The sequence below is a fragment of the Oncorhynchus tshawytscha genome, linkage group LG08 (assembly GCF_018296145.1).
Source record: "Oncorhynchus tshawytscha isolate Ot180627B linkage group LG08, Otsh_v2.0, whole genome shotgun sequence".
Lineage (NCBI taxonomy): Eukaryota > Metazoa > Chordata > Actinopteri > Salmoniformes > Salmonidae > Oncorhynchus > Oncorhynchus tshawytscha.
Window position 1 is genome coordinate 60,302,361 of NC_056436.1, and position 22,862 is coordinate 60,325,222.

At 43.8% G+C, this 22,862-nt stretch overlaps 1 protein-coding gene and 1 long non-coding RNA gene across 2 annotated transcripts in view; one reads left to right on the top strand and one right to left on the bottom strand.

The window, feature by feature from the left end:
* Window positions 1-5,093, bottom strand: part of LOC112256198 (vascular endothelial growth factor receptor kdr-like) — a 78,894-nt gene extending 73,801 nt beyond the window's left edge. The window contains exon 1 of the mRNA XM_042325715.1: window positions 4,512-5,093. Within this exon, the coding sequence (XP_042181649.1) occupies window positions 4,512-4,572 (61 nt within the window). The 5' untranslated portion in view covers window positions 4,573-5,093. The remainder of the gene's footprint in view (window positions 1-4,511) is intronic.
* A 14,884-nt stretch (window positions 5,094-19,977) lies between these two features.
* LOC121847001 lies at window positions 19,978-20,917 on the top strand. Its single transcript, XR_006083984.1, has 3 exons — window positions 19,978-20,049; window positions 20,317-20,553; window positions 20,595-20,917. It is a non-coding gene; the product is annotated as an uncharacterized LOC121847001 (long non-coding RNA).
* Window positions 20,918-22,862: the final 1,945 nt, after the last annotated feature.

The following is a 22,862-nucleotide window of genomic DNA, read 5'->3' on the forward strand; positions in this document are numbered from 1 at the left end:
AGGCCTACTCTGTCTGGGGTGGAAAGGTAGGCCTACTCTGTCTGGGGTGGAAAGGTAGGCCTACTCTGCCTGGGGTGGAAAGGTAGGCCTACTCTGTCTGGGGTGGAAAGGTAGGCCTACTCTGTCTGGGGTGGAAAGGTAGGCCTACTCTGTCTAGGGTGGAAAGGTAGGCCTACTCTGTCTGGGGTGGAAAGGTAGGCCTAACTTTTGAAGGTACCATGCTCAGATTCCTAATGACATCTCAGATTTAATTATTTTTGTTGCAAACAAGACACACTGATTGGGCATTAGAGAAATATGATGAGATGAACACATAGGCCTAGCTCTCTGTCCATTCTTAGCCTGTAATGTCGCTAATTTTTGTTACATTAAAAAGACACTGCTAATATGTAAAATAATGTTGAATTGCATGAAATGTTTATTAATGGTCATGCGTTCTCAGACCTGCAAATACAAGGATAGATTAATTCAATGCTTTTACAGATCTTTCCAAACCTTCTCTTGTCAACGGTGGTCTGTGAACCCACAACCATCTGGCCTGAAGCCCTGTGCACTATCAAAATTCCTGCAATGCCATGTAATGCTTACAGGACAAAAAACAGTTCCTAAAACTGCATATCTAAGGCTCTGGTCTGTCCAAGAAGTGAGGGTAAACAGTAGGCATGTTCTTTGCTATCCCATTTATGTGTTCATTATTATTTTGGTATAGGGGAGTGTCACTTGTTTTTTTTAAGCATTCAGGGATTGTTTGCGTAAAATATATTTTGCTAAAGGGAGGGCTATAATATCCATTTCAGAGGTCCAATTTTCTCCATGTAAGCCTTATTATAAATAATGTTCACTCCCTTATGTGGAGAGGCATCATGATCCTGGAACTGGCAAGTGATAACAATGTGGCTTATTTTGTGAAACACATTCTATTCTCAAGATGTTGAACAACCTTTCACTCTGGATCCACATGATAACAATGCTGAAAAAAATATTTTCACCATAACTGAAAACACTGGTTCTGTTTTCAAATATATTTCACCTCCTCCAGGGGCCTAGTTAACTGTAACACATCTGCGAAATATCTCCACCAATGTCCAATACAGATTCTTGATAGACAAAAAGACTACCAACAAGAATGAACAAATTTGAGATTAAGTGGGAACAGTTAACTTAATAAGGTATAGATAATAAACTCATAATTATATGTAATAAACTCATAGGTAGGTATAGGTAATAAACTCATAGGTATAGGTAATAAACTCATAGGTATAGGTAATAAACTCATAGGTAAGTATATGTAATGAACTCATAGGTAGTAATAAACTAAAAGGTATAGGTAATAAACTCATATGTATAGGCAACAAACAAATAGGTATAGGTAATAAACTCATCGGTATATGTAATAAACTCATACGTATAGGCAATAACTCATAGGTAGGTATCGTAATAAACTCATAGGTATAGGCAATCAACTTAAAGGTAGGTTTAGGTAATAAACTTATGGGTAGGTATATCTAATAAACTCATAAATAGGTATAGGCAATAAACTCATCGGTATAGGTAAAAAACTCATAGGTATAGGTAATAAACTTGTAGGTATAATTAATAAACTCATTAGGTAGGTATAGGTAATAAACTCATAGGTATAGGCATTAAACGCAAAGGTATAGGTAATAAACTCATAGGTATAATTAATAAACTCATAGGTATAGGCAATAAAGTCATAGGTAGGTATAGTGTACAAGTCAAAAGTTTGGACACACTACTCATTCCAGGGTTTTTCTTTATTTGTGCTATTTTCTACATTGTAGAATAATAGTGAAGACATTAGAACAATGAAATAACACATATAGAATCATGTAGTAACCAAAAAAAGTGTTTTATATTTGAGATTCTTCAAAGTAGCCACCCTTTGCCTTGATGACAGCTTTGCACACTCTTGACATTCTCTCAACCAGCTTCATGAGGTAGTCACCTGGAATGCATTTCAATTAACAGGTGTGCCTTGTTAAAAGTTCATTTGTGGAATTTCTTTCCTTCTTAATGCATTTAAGCCAATCAGTTGTGTTGTGACAAGATAGGGGTGGTATACAGAAGATAGCCCTATTTGGTAAAATACCAAGTCCATATTATGGCATTAACAGCTCAAATAAGCAAAGAGAAATGACAGTCCATCATTACTTTAAGACATGAAGGTCAGTCAATGTGGAAAATTTCAAGGACTTTGAAAGTTTCTTCAAATGCAGTCGCAAAAACCATCAAGTGCTGTGATGAAACAGGCTCTCACGAGGACCGCCACAGGAAAGGAAGACCAAGATTCACCTCTGCTGCAGAGGATAACTTCATTAGAGTTCACTGCCCCTCAGATTGCAGCCCAAATAAATGCTTCACAGAGTTCAAGTAAGAGACACATCTCAACATCAACTGTTCAGAGGAGACTGCGTGAATCAGGCCTTCCTGGTCGAATTGCTGCAAAGAAACCACTACTAAAGGACACCAATAAGAAGAAGGTACTTGCTTGGGCCAAGAAACATGAGCAATGGCCATTAGAAAGGTGGAAATCTGTCCTTTGGTCTGATGTGTCCAAATTAAAAAATGTGGTTCCAACCGCCGTGTCTTTGTGAGATTCAGAGTAGGTGAACGGATGATCTCCTCATGTGTGGTTCCCACCATGAAGCATGGAGGAGGAGGTGTGATGGTGTGGGGGTGCTTTGCTGATGACACAGTCAGTGATTTATTTAGAATTCAGGGCACACTTAACCAGCATGGCTACCACAGCATTCTGCAGCGATACACCATTCCATCTGGTTTGCGCTTAGTAGGACTATTGTTTGTTTTTCAACAGGAACAATGACTCATAACACATCAGATGTCCTGGCCTCCAAAATCACACGACCTCAACCATATTGAGATGGTTTGGGATGAGTTGGACCACAGAGTGAAGAAAAAGCAGCCAACAAGTGCTCAGCATATGGGGGAACTCCTTCAAGACTGTTGGAAAAGCATTCCTCATGAATCTGGTTGAGAGAATGCCAAGAATGTGCAAAGCTGTCCTCAAGGCAAAGGGTGGCTACTTTGAAGAATCTCAAATATAAAATCTATTTTGATTTGTTGAACACTTTTTTGGTTACTACATGATTCCATGTGTGTTATTTCATAGTTTTGATGTCTTCACTATTATTCGACAATGTAGAAAATATTACAAATAAAGAAAAACTCTGGAATGAGTAGGTGTCCAAACTTTTGACCAGTACTGTAGAAAATACAATCATAGGTAGGTATAGCTAATAAACTCATAGGTATAGGCAAAAAGGTACATGCAATAACTCATAGGTAGGTATAAGTAATAAACTCATAGGTAGTTATAGTTAATAAACTCATAGGTATAGTTAATAAACTCATAGGTAGGTATCGTAATAAACTCATAGGTATAGGCAATAAACTTAAAGGTAGGTTTAGATAATAAACTTATGGGTAGGTATAGCTAATAAACTCATAAATAGGTATAGGCAATAAACTCATGGGTATAGGTAATAAACTTGTAGGTATAATTAATAAACTCATTAGGTAGGTATAATTAATAAACTCATTAGGTAATAAACTCATAGGTATAGGTAATAAACACATAGGTATAAGCAATAAACTCATTAGGTAGGTATAAGTAATAAACTCATAGGTAATAAACTCATAGGTATAGGTAATAAACACATAGGTATAAGCAATAAACTCATAGGTAAAGGTAATACATTCATAGGTATAGGTAATAAACTCATAGATATACATAATAAACTCATAGGCATAGGTAATGAACTCAAATGTATAGGTAACAAACTCATAGGTAAAGGTAATAAATTCATAGGTATAGGTAATAAACTTATAGATATACATAATAAACTCATAGGTAAATATAGGTAATAAACTCATAGGTATAGGTAATAAGTTCCCAAGGTAACACACAACAGCAGCGTTTACTCAATTACATCCTCTCTTCAATGGAAAGTGACTACCTCTACTGGTGACAAGTTGTACTGCAATGTCCATACGTGTATGGATTCCTAACTGCTGAACCTCAACCTTGGATTGTTGGACGTTTCAATGAACTGGAATTATCATAATGACTCAATTTCAACGACATGGAATTTCAAATCCCAAGATACAACATGTGCATTCAACTTCAGCAACAGGTGACATTTTAACTCAGTTGGATTGTGTGATATGGTCACGCTTTAAACAAGATTATTCTTGCCGCATCAACATCATATTTCGTAAATGGATACAAGTCCAAAACAAACTTAGTTCATCTCTTCAAACCATTCGAAACAAATTGAATAGAAAAACGCCTTCTGCTCATTAATACTCTGCATTCCAGCATAATAACAGACCAAATGTGAATATCAATCTTAATTTATTCATACAGGAAAAAAAATCGCCAAATGTAGAGACATTAACTTTAAGTGACTTCAAGGAACATAATTATAAAAGGAGAAACCTTCTCTGGATACATATGGAATCATTCTTACCGCTTATAGTTGTGATTAAATGAAAGACGACTGAGAGTTTGGCACAGTTGAGCGGGGCCATTCTGTCCACCACCGGTGATACCCCCAGAAAATCCCAAGAAAGAGACAAAAGTGTTGGCTGAGAATAAAACGCGATATAGTCTCTCAGGTAACAGTCCAAAAGTGATACAAATTAAAATGTGTCCTTTTAGTTTTTAATCCAAAAAATCCTTAGATCAAAATTTAAGAAACTCAGCAGTTGTCCACGTATCCCATAGCTTGTTTTGCAGGACAGCTCCCCTGTGCAGTTTTGGTTCCACTCCGACTAGTACTTGCAACTGAAGGGACAGATGAGTGCAGGTGCGACCTGTGCGACGTTTTCCCTCTACTCTTTGGAACTGAGTGAAAGGAATTTAAACAAGCATTGCCACCAAGTGGGTGATTCTTAAAATATTTGGTAGAATAAAACAAACGCCTCAGATTTTAAACAAAACAGAGCAAAATCAGCCATTCATCCTCTGAACAACGGTAGTGTAGATTAATTCATGTGCAACTGTCTGAGAAGTTCTTATCCCGCCCCTGTACTCAGCACCGCTTGCAGTCCACGCGCTGAGTCTTTATAGTGAAGAACAGAGGAAGGGCGCAACGTCAAAGACAAACTGCAGTGACAGTGTGACGTTCCAGAATCACTTTCTACATTATTTCACTGTATATGACATGTGAACAGCCTACATTATATTTCTATTTATTGGTGACGTGTTGGCCTCACCTATTCTACATCAAACATTTGTATTGTTTTATTGGTTTTAAATGACGTGAAGAACCTTTGAAAGAATTCACTGACAGGAAGAGAAAGAATTTGAATGAACCAGTCAGACACCAAAAACAGATGCATTTAGTGCAACATCAACATTACAGTGAATTTCAATCCTTGAATTTACTGTTTCCCAATTCACCAATTTACACAGCCCTTTATTGCCCAAAACAAGTCACAAGTGAATGTAAAACCGGCTACTTTGGTTGTGTGCCTGCCCTTGATCAATTGAAAATAGTTATCCTAGTATTTAAAAGTAGAGATGATCTTGTCTGGGGTACCCATCAGCATGTCAGAGATGTTTTTTTCTTTCAAAAAGTAAACAACCATTGTCATATCTGATAGAATGTTTACAATAAATATTTGCTGGATTTATTTTTAACTTTGGAAACAGGATATGCAGCTTTTTATATCAAATGTAAATACCGGTAACACTCTGTACGTGGCAGGAGACCTCTGTTCCCAAGCAGCACCCCATGGTGTGTGGATGTGCAGCAGACTGTTTTCCTCAATCACTACAACAAATGGCTCTGGCAGCTCTCTGTGGCAGGAACTGTAAATAAGAACATCCTGCCTCACCTTTCCGCCCATCACAACTCAAGACCTGCATGACCTACCATTCTGAGGAGTTGAGCAGCAGTGCAGTACCGCAGAGCCAATCTGGGCTGTGTTCTCTCATGGCCCCTGGACAACTGATAGGTGAGACCCACTACTTACGCCATGATCTGTGAAGAACAACATTCTTCCTTCCCCTGCAGTGGGAAAAAATGGTGATATGGTACATGAGAACATGGGAAAGAATTGATAAAGCTCGACTTGTAGTGGGAGTAATGCCATTTGCTCAGCATGTGTGTGTGATGACTTAACTCAACCTATAGATAGAAGGAATGAATCATGAATGTGACCGTATAATGAAGGTCATAACCCTTACCAGATTATTGAAGGTAAATCATATGTCCAGAAATGCAGGTTCAGTCTGACACACATAAGTCAATCATACATCAAGAATACCCTGTCCTGTGGTATGTTTTGTGTCTACTTTTTTTCGATTTGACGTGTCAAAAAAAAAAAAAAAGCTTGAAAAAAATAACTCATAGATTGGCCTACCACATGGTTATGGGCTACATAATCCTCTAAAGAGGCCATGATTATGGGCTACATAACCCTCTAAAGAGGCCATGATTATGGGCTACATAACCCTCTAAAGAGGCCATGATTATGGGCTACATAACCCTCTAAAGAGGCCATGATTATGGGCTACATAATCCTCTAAAGAGGCCATGAATATGGGCTACATAATCCTCTAAAGAGGCCATGATTATGGGCTACATAATCCTCCAAAGAGGCCATGAATATGGGCTACATAACCCTCTAAAGAGGCCATGAATATGGGCTGAGTGAAGAATAAATAAAGACATCTCATTGACCACAAATAATGGAGAGAGGACAAAAAGGCAGGAGGATATATATTCAATTTGTATGTAATCCAACTTCATATTATGATGAAACAATGTTATTTTCTTCATCAAACCTTTTGTTCCTGACCACATGAGAACGTGTGAGACTGGTCATGTGGTCACCATGTCCCACCCAGAGTGAGGATCTAGCTGCTATCCCGTGTGTTCTCTAATGTGATAGTCTTCAGAGAACAGGGCACATGACCCTTGGGAAAGGGAGGGCAGCTAGATAAGACTCAGGCAGAAACAATTGCTGGAAGTGGAGAGCTGAAAGGAGAGGGGTTTTAAGACGTTTTATTTTAGAATCTGCGGTAGGAAACACAATAAGAGGGCCAGCTCTACACACGCAGCTTGCAGTCTTTCCTCTGTACCAACAATAAAAGGCTTAGTAAAAATGAGCGCAAGTAGCAACAAAGGCTTTCTTCAGTGAGGCCCTGACCGCCGGTGACCAAATGACCATGATGGGAATAGGACGTAAAGGATACCCCTCATTCAAAAAGTCTCTTTGTCATACGATGGCAAAGGAAGGTGGAAAACCTCTTGACATATGCAGCACACTGCACTGTGTCCTGGCCATCGGGTTATGTTCAGTTTGTTTTGATTGATGTTTACAAAGCCTAGCTCAATAGACTATATTTTGGATCAGAGCGTATAGGCTACATTAATGTCTGCCGTAGGCTATTCAGTGCTCCGGTATCTGGCACCATCTTGTGGGTGTAAAATAGAATTGCACCAAAAGTTTTCACTAGAAGAGGGAAAGAACAGTTTACTTTATTTTTCAGCTCTAAAACGTTTACATTCAATTTCATTTACAAAATAATTTTGACAAAAATAAACACTATTTCTATAAAAAGTGAATTAGGCCTGCCTGAAAATGTGATTGCTTCAATCATAAAAACACATCTAGATTCCAGTCTGGCAGGTGGCTCACCTTAATTTTGGCTGCTCTCCACATCCCTGTGCAGTTCTTCATCACCTCACAAGAGTAGCTCGTGCGACGCCAAGATTACAGCTGTCATTGTGACATCTGACTGGAACATTAGCTAGCAGTTAACATTAGCTAGCAGTTAACATTAGCTAGCTGGCTAGCGAGATAATGGTTGCATTATTTGTATTTTTAATGCCTTGTTACATTGAAACATGGACCTGTCTGTCTCAAATGGGAAATGTGAGTTCATAGCTACTTTTTTCGAAATTTAAGAGCGAACTCTGGGTAGCCTAGCTAGCTAGGTAGCTGTCAACAGGTGTACAGTGTTTCCTCCAACACATTGGTGCGGCTGGCTTCTGGGTTAAGCGAGCATTGTGTCAAGAAGCAGTGCGGCTTGGTGGGGTCGTGTTCCGGAGGACGCAGAGCTCTCGACCTTCGCCGCTCCTGAGTCGTTACGGGAGTTGCAGCGATGGGACAAGACTGTAACTACCAATTGGATATCACGAAACTGGGGAGAAAAAGGGCAACAAAAAAAATAATAATAATATATATTATTAAAAAATAGATAATTTGCCCTTATTCAAAAACGGCAGATCATTTTCCATCAATGGATGTCAACTTATTGTCTGTTTCATAATAGTTCACTCTTTGCTGTTCTACGTTTCATCATTGGAGAGGCCACTAAACTCTCATGGCCATTGTTTATTTGTGGTAGTCAACCTCCATCTTTCTCTCCAAAGTGTTACTCTTCGCATTGTGTGTGTGCTTCACACCTTCTATGTGAGTCACTGTACAGATAAAGTTTAGGCTTGGTGTTTTTACCTTACAGTGACTTTACAGTTACTTTACAGTTGTTTAGTAAATTTAGTCAACTGAAATTCTGGGTGTCTTACAACAATATATCCCTTTATTTTAGTCACCAGAGAGTGGAGGATGCAGAGGATTTGGATGATGACGTTTGGGAGCCACCCCTCCCCAGCAAGCGCCCCTTCCGGTCAAGATCTTCACCCCCCACTTCTATGTCAATCATCCCGTCTGATGGCTCTACATCCACCACTCGACAAAGACCCCACTCCTCTTCAACCACCCCACTGCAGGCCTTGGCACCACTCCCCTCTCTGCAAGATCATCTGGAGGTGTGGGGGCAGGGAGGAGATCTAGGCCTCAACAGAGAAGAGGGAGAGGTAGTGGAAGCAGCACAACAGAGGGAGACGAAACTGAGGACAGGTGGCATACATCCTTGAAGATGATGAGGAGCCATAACAATTTAGGTTCAAACCCAAATGACCCAAAGGCCAAGTTGGTTAGTGATGAAACATACACCCCCTTACAGCTGTTTGAGCTCTACTTTACCACCTCTGTACTAGGATCACAAATTAGTAATACCAACAAGTATGGGGACAAGAAGCATCAGGGGGGAAGGAAGATGTCCTGGAAACCTGTCACCATGGGTGACATGCTCAACTACATTTCCTTGGTGATTTACATGGGACTGGTAAAGGTATCAAGACTAGTTGACAACTAGAGTCCCCACTCTATCGGTGCCAGTTCCCCAACTCCATCATGAGTGAAAACCGATTATTGGCCATCAACCGTACTCTTCACATGAGTGACCCACAAAAGGATCAGGAGAATGACCAAGAAGAAGGGGACTGCAGGGAATGATCGTCTTGCAAGAGTCAAGACCCTTTATCAAGACATGGTGGAGGCATGCAAAACATACTACCAGCCTGCTTAAAATCAATCTATCACACCCACAGGTATGGGCCTTAGTTATCTCTGTCATGCAGCTGATAGACTTGTCCTTACTTGGAAGTAGGTACAAGCTCTTTGTGGACAATTTTTATACTCCTCCCATGCTTTTCATAGACCTATTGAAAAATAAAATAGGGGCTTGTGGCACCATTCGTCCTAACAGAACCGGTTTCCCCAAGACCAAGGTAAACGACATGACAAAGACATCGGAGAGGGGGACCATACTGTCGATCAGGACTGACAAGCTGCTTTTTGTGAAATGGAAGGACACTAGGGAAGTAACCATGCTCACCACACAGCATAAGGCATTCAATAACAACAGTGTCTCAAGGAGGGTGAAATGGGTGAGGAAGAATGTTTCTATGAAGGACTACAATGCCAGCATGGGCAGTGTCAACCTTTCTGATACTCTGATAGGCTACTACCAGGTCCTCCACAAGACCAGGAAGTGGTATAATACTTTTTTTACCACTTTGTGGACATTGCTACAGTAAATTCAGTAGGGCTCCTGAGTGGCACAGCGGTCTAAGGCACTTAATCTCAGTGCTAGAGGCATCACTACAGACACCCTGGTTTAAATCCAGGCTGTATCACAACCGGCCGGGATTGGGAGTCCCATAGGGCAGTGCACAATTGGCCCAGCGTCATCCGGGTTTGGCCAGTGTAGGCCATCATTGTAAATAAGAATTAGTTCTTAACTGGCTTGGCTAGTTAAATAAATCTCCACAAGCAGATGGCCAAAGCAAAAGGTCAAACCCCTCTCTCCCAGTTGGCCTTCCGAGAGCAGCTGGTATTGGTGATGGCTGAATTGGGGGCCCAAAGCAAACTCACAAACATCACAATACCCCCAATCAAGGTGAGCGCCACTATCCAACACACAGAAAGAACTGCAAGCATTGCACAAAACACAGGGGTACAAAAATTGTGAAATGCAGAGAGGGACTGCTTCAAAGACTATCATGACGTGCACAAGCTATGGTGAAAGTGAAATCTAATCATCAACACCTTGCCTGTGTCGTGGACAGGCAAAACGGTCAAAACCAGTTCAGAGTCCAAAAGGTACCGAAGGGCAGTCAGAATCAAGGTCAGGACCGGCAGGATGATCAGGCGGGTGGAAAGTAGTCCAGAGTCAGGCAGGTGTCAAAACCGGGAAGACTATCAAAAAGAGAATTTTCAAAAGGAGTACGGGAAAAACACGCTGGTTGACTTGACTAACATACAAGATGAACTGGCACAGAGAAACAGGAAACACAGGGATAAATACACTGGGGAAAATAAGCGACACCTGGAGAGGGTGGAGAAAATCACAGGTGAAACAGACCCAGCACCTCTCCTCCGGGTCATAACCCTCCCAGTCAACCAGGTACCCCTGCCCCGTGGTCAAACCTTCAGGAGGCGTCTCACCGTATACGCTGCTTGGCCACCGATAACCCGGGTGGAGGGAAGGCCTGGAAACAGAAGACAAAGGACAGTGAGTCACAGGCTTAATCCTAGACACATGGAAGCTAGGGTGAATACGGAGGGTACAGGGTAACACAAGACGGACAGCAGTGGAACTCAGGACTCTGGAGATGGGAAAAGAACCAATGAAATGAGGGGACAGTTTGCGGACTCTACCTGAATGGCCAGGTCCCGTGTGGACAGCCATACCCTCTGCCCAATGTAGTAGTGGGGATCTGGGATCCAGCGACGGTCCGCTTGTCGATGATACCTGGAGTTGGTCTTGAGAATAGCCACACTGGCTCTTCTCCAGGTACGTCGACAGCAGCGGTCAACATCTGGGCCAAGGGTATGCTGACCTTCTGCTCTTGTTCAGGGAAGAGTGGAGGCTGATACCCCATGGAACACTCGAAATGTGGGAGTCCCATATTGCAGACCTGGGAAGAGCGTTTCGGGCATACTCCACCGAGACCAGTTGACGGCTCCAGGTAGTGGGGTTGGTTGAGACCAGGCACCTTAAGTTGGTCTCCAGGTCTTGGACTGACCGTTAGCTTGGGGATGGAATCCGGATGACAGGCTGGCCGACGACCCAATAAGGGTGCAGAATGCCTTCCAGAACTGAGATGAGAACTGAGGACCCCGATCAGAGACCATGTCTACAGTGAGTCCATGGATTCGGAAGACATGCTGCACCATAAGCTGGGCTGTCTCCTTGGCAGCAGGTAGTTTGGGGAGAGGGATGAAATGGGCAGCCTTGGAGAACTGGTTGACTACTGTCAGAATGACAGTGTTGCCATCAGATGGAGGGAGCCCAGTGACAAAGTCCAGAGATATATATGAGACCAGGGACGATGAGGAACCAGTAGTGGTTGGAGGAGGCCAGAAGGAGTTTGCCGTGTCTTGTTTTGAGCACACACAGTGCATGCGATGACAAAGGCAGAGACATCAGGGACCATTGTGGGCCACCAGAAACGTTGTCGAAGGAAGACTAGTGTACGCCGAGACCCTAGATGACAGGTCAGCCTGGAGGAATGAGCCCATTCCAGGACCCGGGACCGGATTGGATTAGGGACAAACAGACGGTTAGCCGGGCCCTCTTCAGGTCCAGGCTGGGAGCATTGTGCATCGCGGACCAGGTTCTCAATACCCCAATCCACAGTGGCAGCAAGGCATGAGGTAGGGAGAATGGTTTCAGAGGTCGAGGGTGTGGCAGAGGAACTGTATAGGCGGGAGAGGGTGTCAGGCTTCACATTCTTTGACCCTGGGCGGTAGCAGATGGTGAAGTTAAATCTGGTGAACAGGAGCGCCTACCGGGCCTGCCTGGAGTTGAGGCTCTTGGCTTTACGGAGATATTCCAGGTATTTACGGTCGGTCCAGCCAGTGCCTCCACTCTTCCAATGCCATATTCACCGCCTGGAGTTCTCGGTTGCCAACATCGTAGTTCCTTTCAGCAGGATTGAGACGATGGGACAGGAAGGCACAGGGATGAAGCTTCTGGTCCTGGGCAGATCACTGGGACAGGCCCCCACTCAAACATCCGAAGCATCCATTTCCACCACAAATTGACGTGAGGGGCCAGGATGGATGAGGATGGGTGCTGTTGTGAACCGATGCTTCAGGTCCACAAAGGCTTTGTCGACAGCTGGAGACCATTTGAACGGTACCTTGGGAGAGGTGAGTGCCGAGAGGGGGCCGCCAGGGTGCTGTAGTCCCGAATGAAACAGAGGTAGAAGTTTGCAAAACCAAGAAACCATTGCAACTGCACCCTGGACGTTGGTTGAGGCCAATCCACCACTGCTTTCACCTTTCCAGGATCCATCTGAACATTGCCCTCAGCAATGACATATCCCAGAAAGGTGATTGTAGAGCGGTGGATCTCACACTTCTCGGCTTTCACGAACAGTTGGTTCTCCAGGAGGAGCTGAAGGACCTGTCTGACATGAAGAACATGTTCTTGTGCAGATTGGGGATTAAACAGGATGTGGTCAAGGTACACGAACACAAACCGGTTTAGCATGTCCCGAAGCACATCATTGACCAAAGCCTGGAAAACAGCAGTTGGTGAGTCCAAATGGCATGACCTGGTACTCATAATGTCCACTGGCTGTGTTGAAGGCTGTCTTCCACTCATCCCCCTCACGTATCCAAACCAGGTGGTAGGCATTTCGAAGGTCCAACTTTGAAAATATAGTGGCCCCCTTGAGAGGTTCAAATGCAGAGGAGAGGTAGGGGGTAACGATTCTTGACAGTAATGTCATTAAGTCCCCGGTAGTCAATGCACGGACGCAGGGTCTTGCCTCTCCACAAAGAAAAATCCTGCGCCGGCAGGAGATGCAGATGGATGGACGGCCCCAGTGGCCAGGGACTCCTCTATGTACTCCTCCATAGCTTTGGTCTTTGGTCCAGACAGAGAATACAATCGACCCTGAGGTGGTGTAGTGCCTGGGAGAAGATCAATGGCACAATCATAAGGACGGTGCGGGGGAAGGGAAGTAGCACATGCCTTACTGAACACTTCCAGGAGGTCATGGTATTCTGTGGGGATAGCAGAGACATCCACAGTTTTGCTAACATCCTGAGGAAGTTGACTTGAGGAAGGCTGTGCTGCTTGAAGGCAGTGGGAATGGCAAAATGGGCTCCAAATCAGGATGGAGCTTGTGGTCCAATCAATCATCGGATTGTGCTTTTGAAACCAGGAAAATCCCAAAACAACTGGAACATGGGGAGATGTAATGAGGAAGAACTGTATTGTCTCACTGTGGTTACCAGAAACTGGTAATTGAATGGGCACAGTACTATGGGTGACTTCCCCTATAGAGCTGCCGTCCAGTGCCCTAGCATCCATGGGCACAGAGAGAGGCTGAGTGGGAATAGCAAGCTCCGAAACTATCGTGGCATCCATAAGACATTCATCAGCCCCAGAGTTAATGAGCACTCGGAGAGACTTAGATTGGTGTCCCCACAGCACAAGAGCAAAAAGGGGTGTGCGGGTGATGGGAAATAGGGAACTCCCAGTCTGACTCACCATAGTACTGGTACCCTCTAGAGACAAGGGTTTCCTAATAGGGCAGGTAGCTATTAAATATCCTGCCCCTCCACAGTACAGACAACAGTTATTATTCATCCTATGTGAGCGCTCCCAAACTGATAGCCTAGTTCTTCACAACTGCATAGGCTCAGGAGTATCCAACTCACCCGTCGAAGATTCACGAGAGAGCTCAGGTGGCTTCGACTCCTCTCAGAAGAGCTGCCTTCGGAAACTTCCGGATTCCATAGGAGGTGAACATGCCATATCGGGTGCATGAGTGTTCCCGAGACCAGACCTCTCACTCTTGCGTTCCCTCAGACGTCCATCAATTTTACTGGTTAAGGCGATAAGGGAGTCGAGGTACACCGGCAGTTCCCTAGCAGCTAGCTCATCCTTAACCTCCTCAGATAATCCGTGCAGAAAAGTATCGAAAAGAGACTCCGGATTCCAGGCATTCTCTGCAGCCAACGTGCGAAAGTCCACCGCGTAGTCTGCCACACTACGGAGGTTTTGACGTAAGTCAAGCAGTTTGCTGGCCACCTGTCTCCTGGATACCGGAAACTCAAAAACCTTTCTCACCTCTGCCATAGATTTCTCCAAATGCCCGCAAATGCCAGATTGTTGTTCCCAAACTGCCGTAGCCCAGGACAGCGCCCTTCCCGACATAATCGTAATTATATTCGCTATCTTCGATCAGTCTGAAGAAAACATAGATGGCTGTAGCTCAAAGATAAGCGAGCACTGAGAAAGAAAACCCCTGCAGGTACCAGGATTCCCCGAATATCGCTCTGGAGGAGGAAAGCGGGGTTCACCGGGTGTCGGGATAGGCTGTACCAACTCACCACAGATAGGGGAAAAAATGACTGGGTGATTGGGATTTATCAGAGGTGGCAAACAGTCTCTGAGCTAACTCCCTGATTTGCTCCATAATAGCCTTTAACCCATGGTCGTGGCATCCGTCAAGGAACTGAGCCCTTCCAAAAGGCCCTGTAGCAACTCCTGATGTCTCCCAATGGTGGCTCCCTGCTGGGAGATCTTCTTTCGATGTGTTGATGTCTGTCCCTCCATCGCCTCGGGAATTAAGTTGACTGTATGTCTTCCAACTCTGGTCAAATAATGTTATGGAATATATTATGTGAATTCAGTATTATGGCAGTGTTATGACAGAAATTTGAGAAGATTATCAGCTCTCTTATCTACTGTAGTCATCATAGGGTACAGTTTGACATATTCAAGCTTACTTTGACAGCAAGACTTATGAAGTTATCAGTAAGATGGGTTCTTTTTTTTCAATCTAGCCAAGTTCTTCCTGTCTTGCTGGCCATCTGTAAAGAAATATGAATTCGGCGTTTTAGTGTAATTACAGTAACACAGACGTATATATGCCTTACAGGGCAGCAGTTTATTTCATGTGAGACGATTCACTGACAGGATATGTTTGCGCATAGCGCCCTCTATTGGATTATCATGCTCACAGGAGCAGGGTTGCCATGTTCGCCGTTATCCTGAAATTGGGCTACTAAAAAAAAGTATTCCACTGTGACTTGCTGCTGCTGATTATCAGGCAAGTGGAAATTAATTAATTTATATTCCATTGTAGGCTATTGTAGGCTACCATTCGAGACAATAAATATGTTGAAATGTCAACATCACCGGAGGCATTGCAAATCAATTTGTGCCACTTGTGTATCCTACCTGGAGCTGGCAAACTGATCAAATAAATAGCCTATAACTTCAATGTATTGCTGTTGTAGCCTTGTGTTATTATGCAATTATTAATGGCTATGTTTAGTTAATTAAATTGGAAGTTATGAAACCTCTATCACAATTGCCGATCAGTTGTTCGAACGCATTAGATTGAAGGTAACAGTCAATCGGATAAAAATAAATAAACTAGAGATGGATTCACAATCCAACGCGTACATCAATGTTAGGATTATTTTGAACTAAAGGCATATAGCTTTAACTTACTGATGTACTGGCTCAAGATAACTATCTCTCTCGTGCTATAACTTTGAAGTGGATTGTCCAACAATCTGTAAAAGTGTGAGGCCAGTTCCTTTTGGTTGAGATAAATATCATTGACTGTAAATCAATTATGTTACTACACATAAAAGGAGGCATTACAGAAGCTCAACATCTGAAATACGTTACTTATTTTCATTACAGTATATGATACATATCTACACAGTTTTCCAGACAGAGTTATGATATAGGGAAGATTAATATAAAATAGCCCTCTGGTGCTGAAGTGCAAGTAAGAGAGTACTGCAATTTATAGTTCTTTCACCAGTACTTCCTGGTTATTAGAAACAGCAACAGTTCCAATGTTTCTAATTAGTCCTTAATTACAGTGCAGTACAGTAAAGTTGCTGAACCCTTTCCCTTAGTGACAAGGAGCCTCAGGACCTTGGACTATCTAGAGTAGGGCTCTTGTTGATACTCTTTAATATTAAGATAGATTATTTGGCTTTCTATTAATCCTTTGCAATTTAACAGGAAAGTGTGAATCCTTCTGGCCTCTAGCTCGAGATCAGAATTATACTCAAGATGTGGGGCTCAGGATGATAACATAAGAGCTGGTGAGTAGGACATTTACCCTGCTTCTCTCTCTTTCTGCTCTTGAATGGCTTGGGTGGGAGTTTTATATCAATTGAAGGACTCCAAGTCCTCAATTTACAGTACTATATAATGCATTACCATTTCATCTTGCTGTCTCCATTCAGGAGTGACATAGCTGCTGGAGTCAGAGGTTCCTCTGGAAGCCTCCAAGAACTTTGGGTACAGTAGAACTGCTGAAAAAAGTGATATGTCTGTTTGCGTTGTGATATAAGTCATTTTCCTGTCCCAGGCTAAGAACTTCTCAGAGGCTCTGGAGTGGTATTACTACTCTAGGAGTTTCTACAGATGGAGCCCAACCTTTCTTCAGATGGAGCCCAACCGGCAGGAAGCAGGACGCCTCCTGCTGGACAAGGTGACACAATACTGTGACAACACATACACACAGCATGTTGTAATGGTTACGTAAGAGATCATCAACGAGGGGCAATGCGTTCTATAGAAAAACATCCATGTGGAAGCGTAGTGGAAGCGTGGAAGCGTAGTGGAAATAACCTTCCACGGAGTTGCATTATTTTCCAGAGAACGCATAGAGCCCCGAGTTGATTATCCCTTTTATACCATGGCTACAATTTAACACATTTGTCGCTAGACATGTGTTCATTTGTCCGTATAAATGTGTTCAACATCCACTGAAGTAGCTAGAAAGTTTAATAGAGAGCTGCAGTGGTTGCCGTGGTAACCAAACAAACAGACTTGCTAGTTTAGATAACCAAACCATCAGTCCTAGCTTGCCATTATGAGAATCGAATTCAACAAAACCAATAATGTTTTCAATTCGACTTTTGCTTTCAAAAGCATCTCAAACATAGAACATGTAAGAATGAACTATAACCATTGAATTCTACCGTGCAAATATACAGTACATTATAGGGAAATAATACACATTCTAGAATGCCCTTCAAGTTGATCAGAAGCGAGTATTTAACAATGCCATGATATAAATATGCAATAAGGCCTGAGGGGGTGTGGTATATGGGTCAATATACCACGGCTAAGGGCTGTTCTTAGGCACGACGCAACGGAGTGCCTGGATACAGCCCTTAGCCATGGTATTTTGGCCATATATCACAAACCCCCGAGGTGCCTTATTGCTATTATAAACGCGTTACCAACGTAATTAGAGCAGTAAAAATATATGTTTTGTCATACCCATGGTATACGGTCTGATATACCATGGCTTTCAGCCAATCAGCATTCAAGGCTCGAACCACCCAGTTTATAATGTATAGTGATCTTTCTGTGTGTACTTTGTGCATCCCTAAGTGTGCGTGTGTGTCAGGCCAAAGAAGCCATAGAGGAGGCAGAGAGACATGATCCAAACAGCATCTTCACTCAGTTCAGTGTTTACAAGATTGCTGTCCTGGATAACAATGTGGAGGAAGATAACAGCATATTACATGTGTGGTGAGCTTGGGAGTTTTGGGATTGACTACATGTATCCAGGCCCTCTGTACTGCTCAGTCTGAAAACCTGTTTCTATCAGCTTCAGGGGCAGTGAAGGCCATCGGGACTCTGGCCCAAGGTCCTGTGACTAGCGAGGACAGACTGCTGTTGGCTAAGAACGCTAACTCCAACCACCATCAGTCTGGCTGCTCAAATCGCTCTGGAGGTGTGTCCCCATTACTGACCTACCTCTGGGAAGTATGGTGAAAATGTTGGTGATTATGGTGATGATAATGATGATGACAATTCTTGAAGGAGAACATACCCACCATCATCATCATGAACAACAGGACACAGCCACGAAGGCTCTGGAGAGTTTGCGTGAAAACTCAAAAGATGAAGCTCAGGTTGTCACTGCTCTCAGGACAGTTACTAACACACAAAATCAGTGAACTCTTGTCCAGCAAGATCGGAACACTTCATGTGAATCGTAATACATACATTACGTTATCATAAACATGAGATAACCTACAATGACAGTTGATTGTGGCCATTTGTGTCACCAGTCTCCCACCATAAATGCATTATAAAGCATGCCAGCATTTCGCTAGACCCGCAATAACATCCGCTAAACATGCGTATGTGACAAATAAACTGTGATTTGATGACACATGGTGCTGTGCAAGGTTTCAGTGAGATTTCACTGTCTCCCAGATCCACTGACCTACATCTTCCTCTTTCTCCTGTGAAATATGTGCCTCTCAGTACAGTGTTAGTAGGTGAAAGGAACTAGGTCCCCAGTCCTCCTCATCGTTGTCTTTTATAGGCATTTGGTTCGACTGGTGCCATCAGCGATAGAAGAAGCCAGTGAGGAGACAAAGCAAAGATTGATGAGATATCGTTAAACATGATGAATTATACCATGGTGTTTAAATGCTTCATTTCTACCAGGAGTGTGACATTTAAATATATTTGGAATTGTTCATGTTTAGAAAAAATCCCTAACCCCAAATTCAGTTTCTTAAAATAAATAAAATAATGAAAATCAGTTCCAAAAATCAAACTACCACTAACAGGTGGTCTCGATCATCATCATAAAGGCTAAACATTTTTTAAACAAATAATGCTAAAATGCAGTAAATAGGACAAATGATTTGCCAAAGATATAAAGCGCTCCGCACGTCATCTTCGTTAACAGTTGGGGGAAATGGCAGAGCGTGAGACAGGGCAGCGACAACAGCGAAGTCCTGTCGGGAAATACTCTGAGAAGTTAAATAATAAGAAGATGATGAAGGTGGGATTGAGCTACAGTGGCAGTACAGGCGCCAACGTGAAAGGGAGGCACAGCGAGACCCAACCCGTTGCAGGCTGCAGTGCGATAAGGGACGGAGTGAGAAAATCACAGCGCTGATTACAGAAATGATTGCAGTTGATATGCAGCCATTGTCAGTGGTAGAGGATGTCGGCTTCAATGCCCTGATGGCATATCTAGAGCCAGACTACAAGAGGCCATGTCGGAAAAAAACGTGAAGGCCCTGGTGGAGAAATGGTACAATGATTGCTCTGCAAGTACAAAGCGCAAGCTCTCATACACCATAAGTGGTGTTAACAACAAACTGTTGGATGTCTATGAACACGCTGTCATACATCACTGCAACGAGCCAACACATTGATGAGAACTGGGACATGAAGTCCCATGGACTGACAACTGAGAACGTCGAGGAGAGGCACACAACAGAGAACCTAAAACAACATTAATACCATCGCTGCTGAATGGGTTGGGGACAGCAGTAGCGCCGTCAGTTCCTCTACATATAGACATGCAAATCTGGATGTTCTGCTGTCATATCTAAAAATGGGTGAGTACAATGTATAACAGCCCCACAGCTCCATTTTTCTCTTAATATATGAGTTGCCTGAGGTAATGCTTTAGCACCGATTCTATTTTTATCTGCTGTGCAATGCTTGGTTTTCACCACAACCCGTGTTTGTTGTCACCAGAACAGAAATGTAGAAAGTATCACAGCTCACCCCTGGGCCTAGCATGGCTGTGGAGTAACAGAAAACAGAGGGAGGCCAACTGGTTCACTAGCATGGCTGTGGAGTAACAGAAAACAGAGGGAGGCCAACTGGTTCACTAGCATGGCTGTGGAGTAACAGAAAACAGAGGCTGTGGAGCAGCAGAAAACAGAGGTTCACTAGCATGGCTGTGGAGTAACAGAAAACAGAGGGAGGTTTCACTAGCATGGCTGTGGAGTAACAGAAAACAGAGGGAGGTTCACTAGCATGGCTGTGGAGTAACAGAAAACAGAGGGAGGTTCACTAGCATGGCTGTGGAGTAACAGAAAACAGAGGGAGGTTCACTAGCATGGCTGTGGAGTAACAGAAAACAGAGGGAGGTTCACTAGCATGGCTGTGGAGTAACAGAAAACAGAGGGAGGCCAACTGGTTCACTAGCATGGCTGTGGAGTAACAGAAAACAGAGGGAGGCCAACTGGTTCACTAGCATGGCTGTGGAGTAACAGAAAACAGAGGGAGGCCAACTGGTTCACTAGCATGGCTGTGGAGTAACAGAAAACAGAGGGAGGCCAACTGGTTCACTAGCATGGCTGTGGAGTAACAGAAAACAGAGGGAGGTTCACTAGCATGGCTGTGGAGCAGCAGAAAACAGAGGGAGGCCAACTGGTTCACTAGCATGGCTGTGGAGCAGCAGAAAAGAGAGAGAGGCCAACTGGTTCACTAGCATGGCTGTGGAGCAGCAGAAAACAGAGAGAGGCCAACTGGTTCACTAGCATGGCTGTGGAGCAGCAGAAAACAGAGGGAGGCCAACTGGTTCACTAGCATGGCTGTGGAGCAGCAGAAAACAGAGGGAGGCCAACTGGTTCACTAGCATGGCTGTGGAGCAGCAGAAAACAGAGGGAGGCCAACTGGTTCACTAGCATGGCTGTGGAGAAGCAGAAAACAGAGGGAGGTTCACTAGCATGGCTGTGGAGCAGCAGAAAACAGAAAGGCCAACTGGTTCACTAGCATGGCTGTGGAGCAGCAGAAAACAGAAAGAGGCCAACTGGTTCACTAGCATGGCTGTGGAGCAGCAGAAAACAGAGAGAGGCCAACTGGTTCACTAGCATGGCTGTGGAGCAGCAGAAAACAGAGGGAGGCACAGAGAGAGGCCAACTGGTTCACTAGCATGGCTGTGGAGCAGCAGAAAACAGAGGGAGGCAACACAGAGAGGCCAACTGGTTCACTAGCATGGCTGTGGAGCAGCAGAACACAGAGAGAGGCCAACTGGTTCACTAGCATGGCTGTGGAGCAGCAGAAAACAGAGAGAGGCCAACTGGTTCACTAGCATGGCTGTGGAGCAGCAGAAAACAGAGGGAGGTTCACTAGCATGGCTGTGGAGCAGCAGAAAACAGAGGGAGGTTCACTAGCATGGCTGTGGAGCAGCAGAAAACAGAGGGAGGCCAACTGGTTCACTAGCATGGCTGTGGAGAAGCAGAAAACAGAGGGAGGTTCACTAGCATGGCTGTGGAGCAGCAGAAAACAGAGGGAGGCCAACTGGTTCAATAGCATGGCTGTGGAGCAGCAGAAAACAGAGGGAGGCCAACTTGTTCACTAGCATGGCTGTGGAGCAGCAGAAAACAGAGGGAGGCCAACTGGTTCACTAGCATGGATGTGGAGCAGCAGCAAACAGAGGGAGGCCAACTGGTTCACTAGCATGGCTGTGGAGGAGCAGAAAACAGAGGGAGGTTCACTAGCATGGCTGTGGAGCAGCAGAAAACAGAGGGAGGCCAACTGGTTCAATAGCATGGCTGTGGAGAAGCAGAAAACAGAGGGAAACTGGTTCACTAGCATGGCTGTGGAGCAGCAGAAAACAGAGGGAGGCCAACTGGTTCAATAGCATGGCTGTGGAGCAGCAGCAAACAGAGGGAGGCCAACTGGTTCACTAGCATGGCTGTGAAGCAGCAGAACGTTATTATCTAGAGAGATAACAGTATATATCTTAATGTTGTACATTTATCTGGATCATCTTGATATTTTACGCGTTACAGTGGCACCGTGAAAGCCTCATAGTGCACTGTGCATTTTGTCTCATTGTATTCCTGTGTGTGTGTGTGTGTGTTTGCGCCCACGTGCTTGTGTGTGCCCATGTGTGTCTTAGTTTGGAACTCTGCGCTGCAGTGTGAGAACAGCCCTGACAGGATGAGGGATTTCTTTGTGTTACCAGACAAATCCTTTTATTAGCATCGCTGGGAGAATAGGTCTGTATCTGTGCAGGTGTAGATCAATATAACCCACAGGGAATGAGTGTTGCCATAGATAAAGAAACATAAAGCCCTGCAGCTTCAGTACAAAACAACTTGGTCAGTCATTGTATCGTCACTCCCCCAAACACACAGACATGGACTTTCATGCAGGCACACTCTGTTAAATGCGTTCTCTCTGTGGTCCTTAATCTTTATGGTTCAGTAAAAGTTTGGACACACCTACTCATTCAAGGGTTTTTCTTTATTTTTACTATTTTATACATTGCAGAATAATAGTGAAGACATCAAAACTATCAAATAACACATGGAATCGTGTAGTAACCAAAAAAGTGTTAAACAAATCAAAATAGATTTTAGATTCTTCAAAGTAGCCACCCTTTTCCTTGATGACAGCTGTGCACACTATTGGCATTCTCTCAACCAGCTTCATGAGGTAGTCACCTGGAAAGCGTTTCAATTGGCAGGTGTGCCACGTTAAAAGTTCATTGGTGGAATTTATTTCCGTCTTTATGCATTTGCGCCAATCAGGAATGCTTTTCCAACAGTCTTTTCCAAATGAGCTGAGCACTTGTTGACTGCTTTTCCTTCACTCTGCGGTTCTAACTCATCCCAAACCATCTCAATTGGGTTGAGGTCGGGTGATTGTGGAGGCCAGGTCATCTGATGCAGCACCATCACTC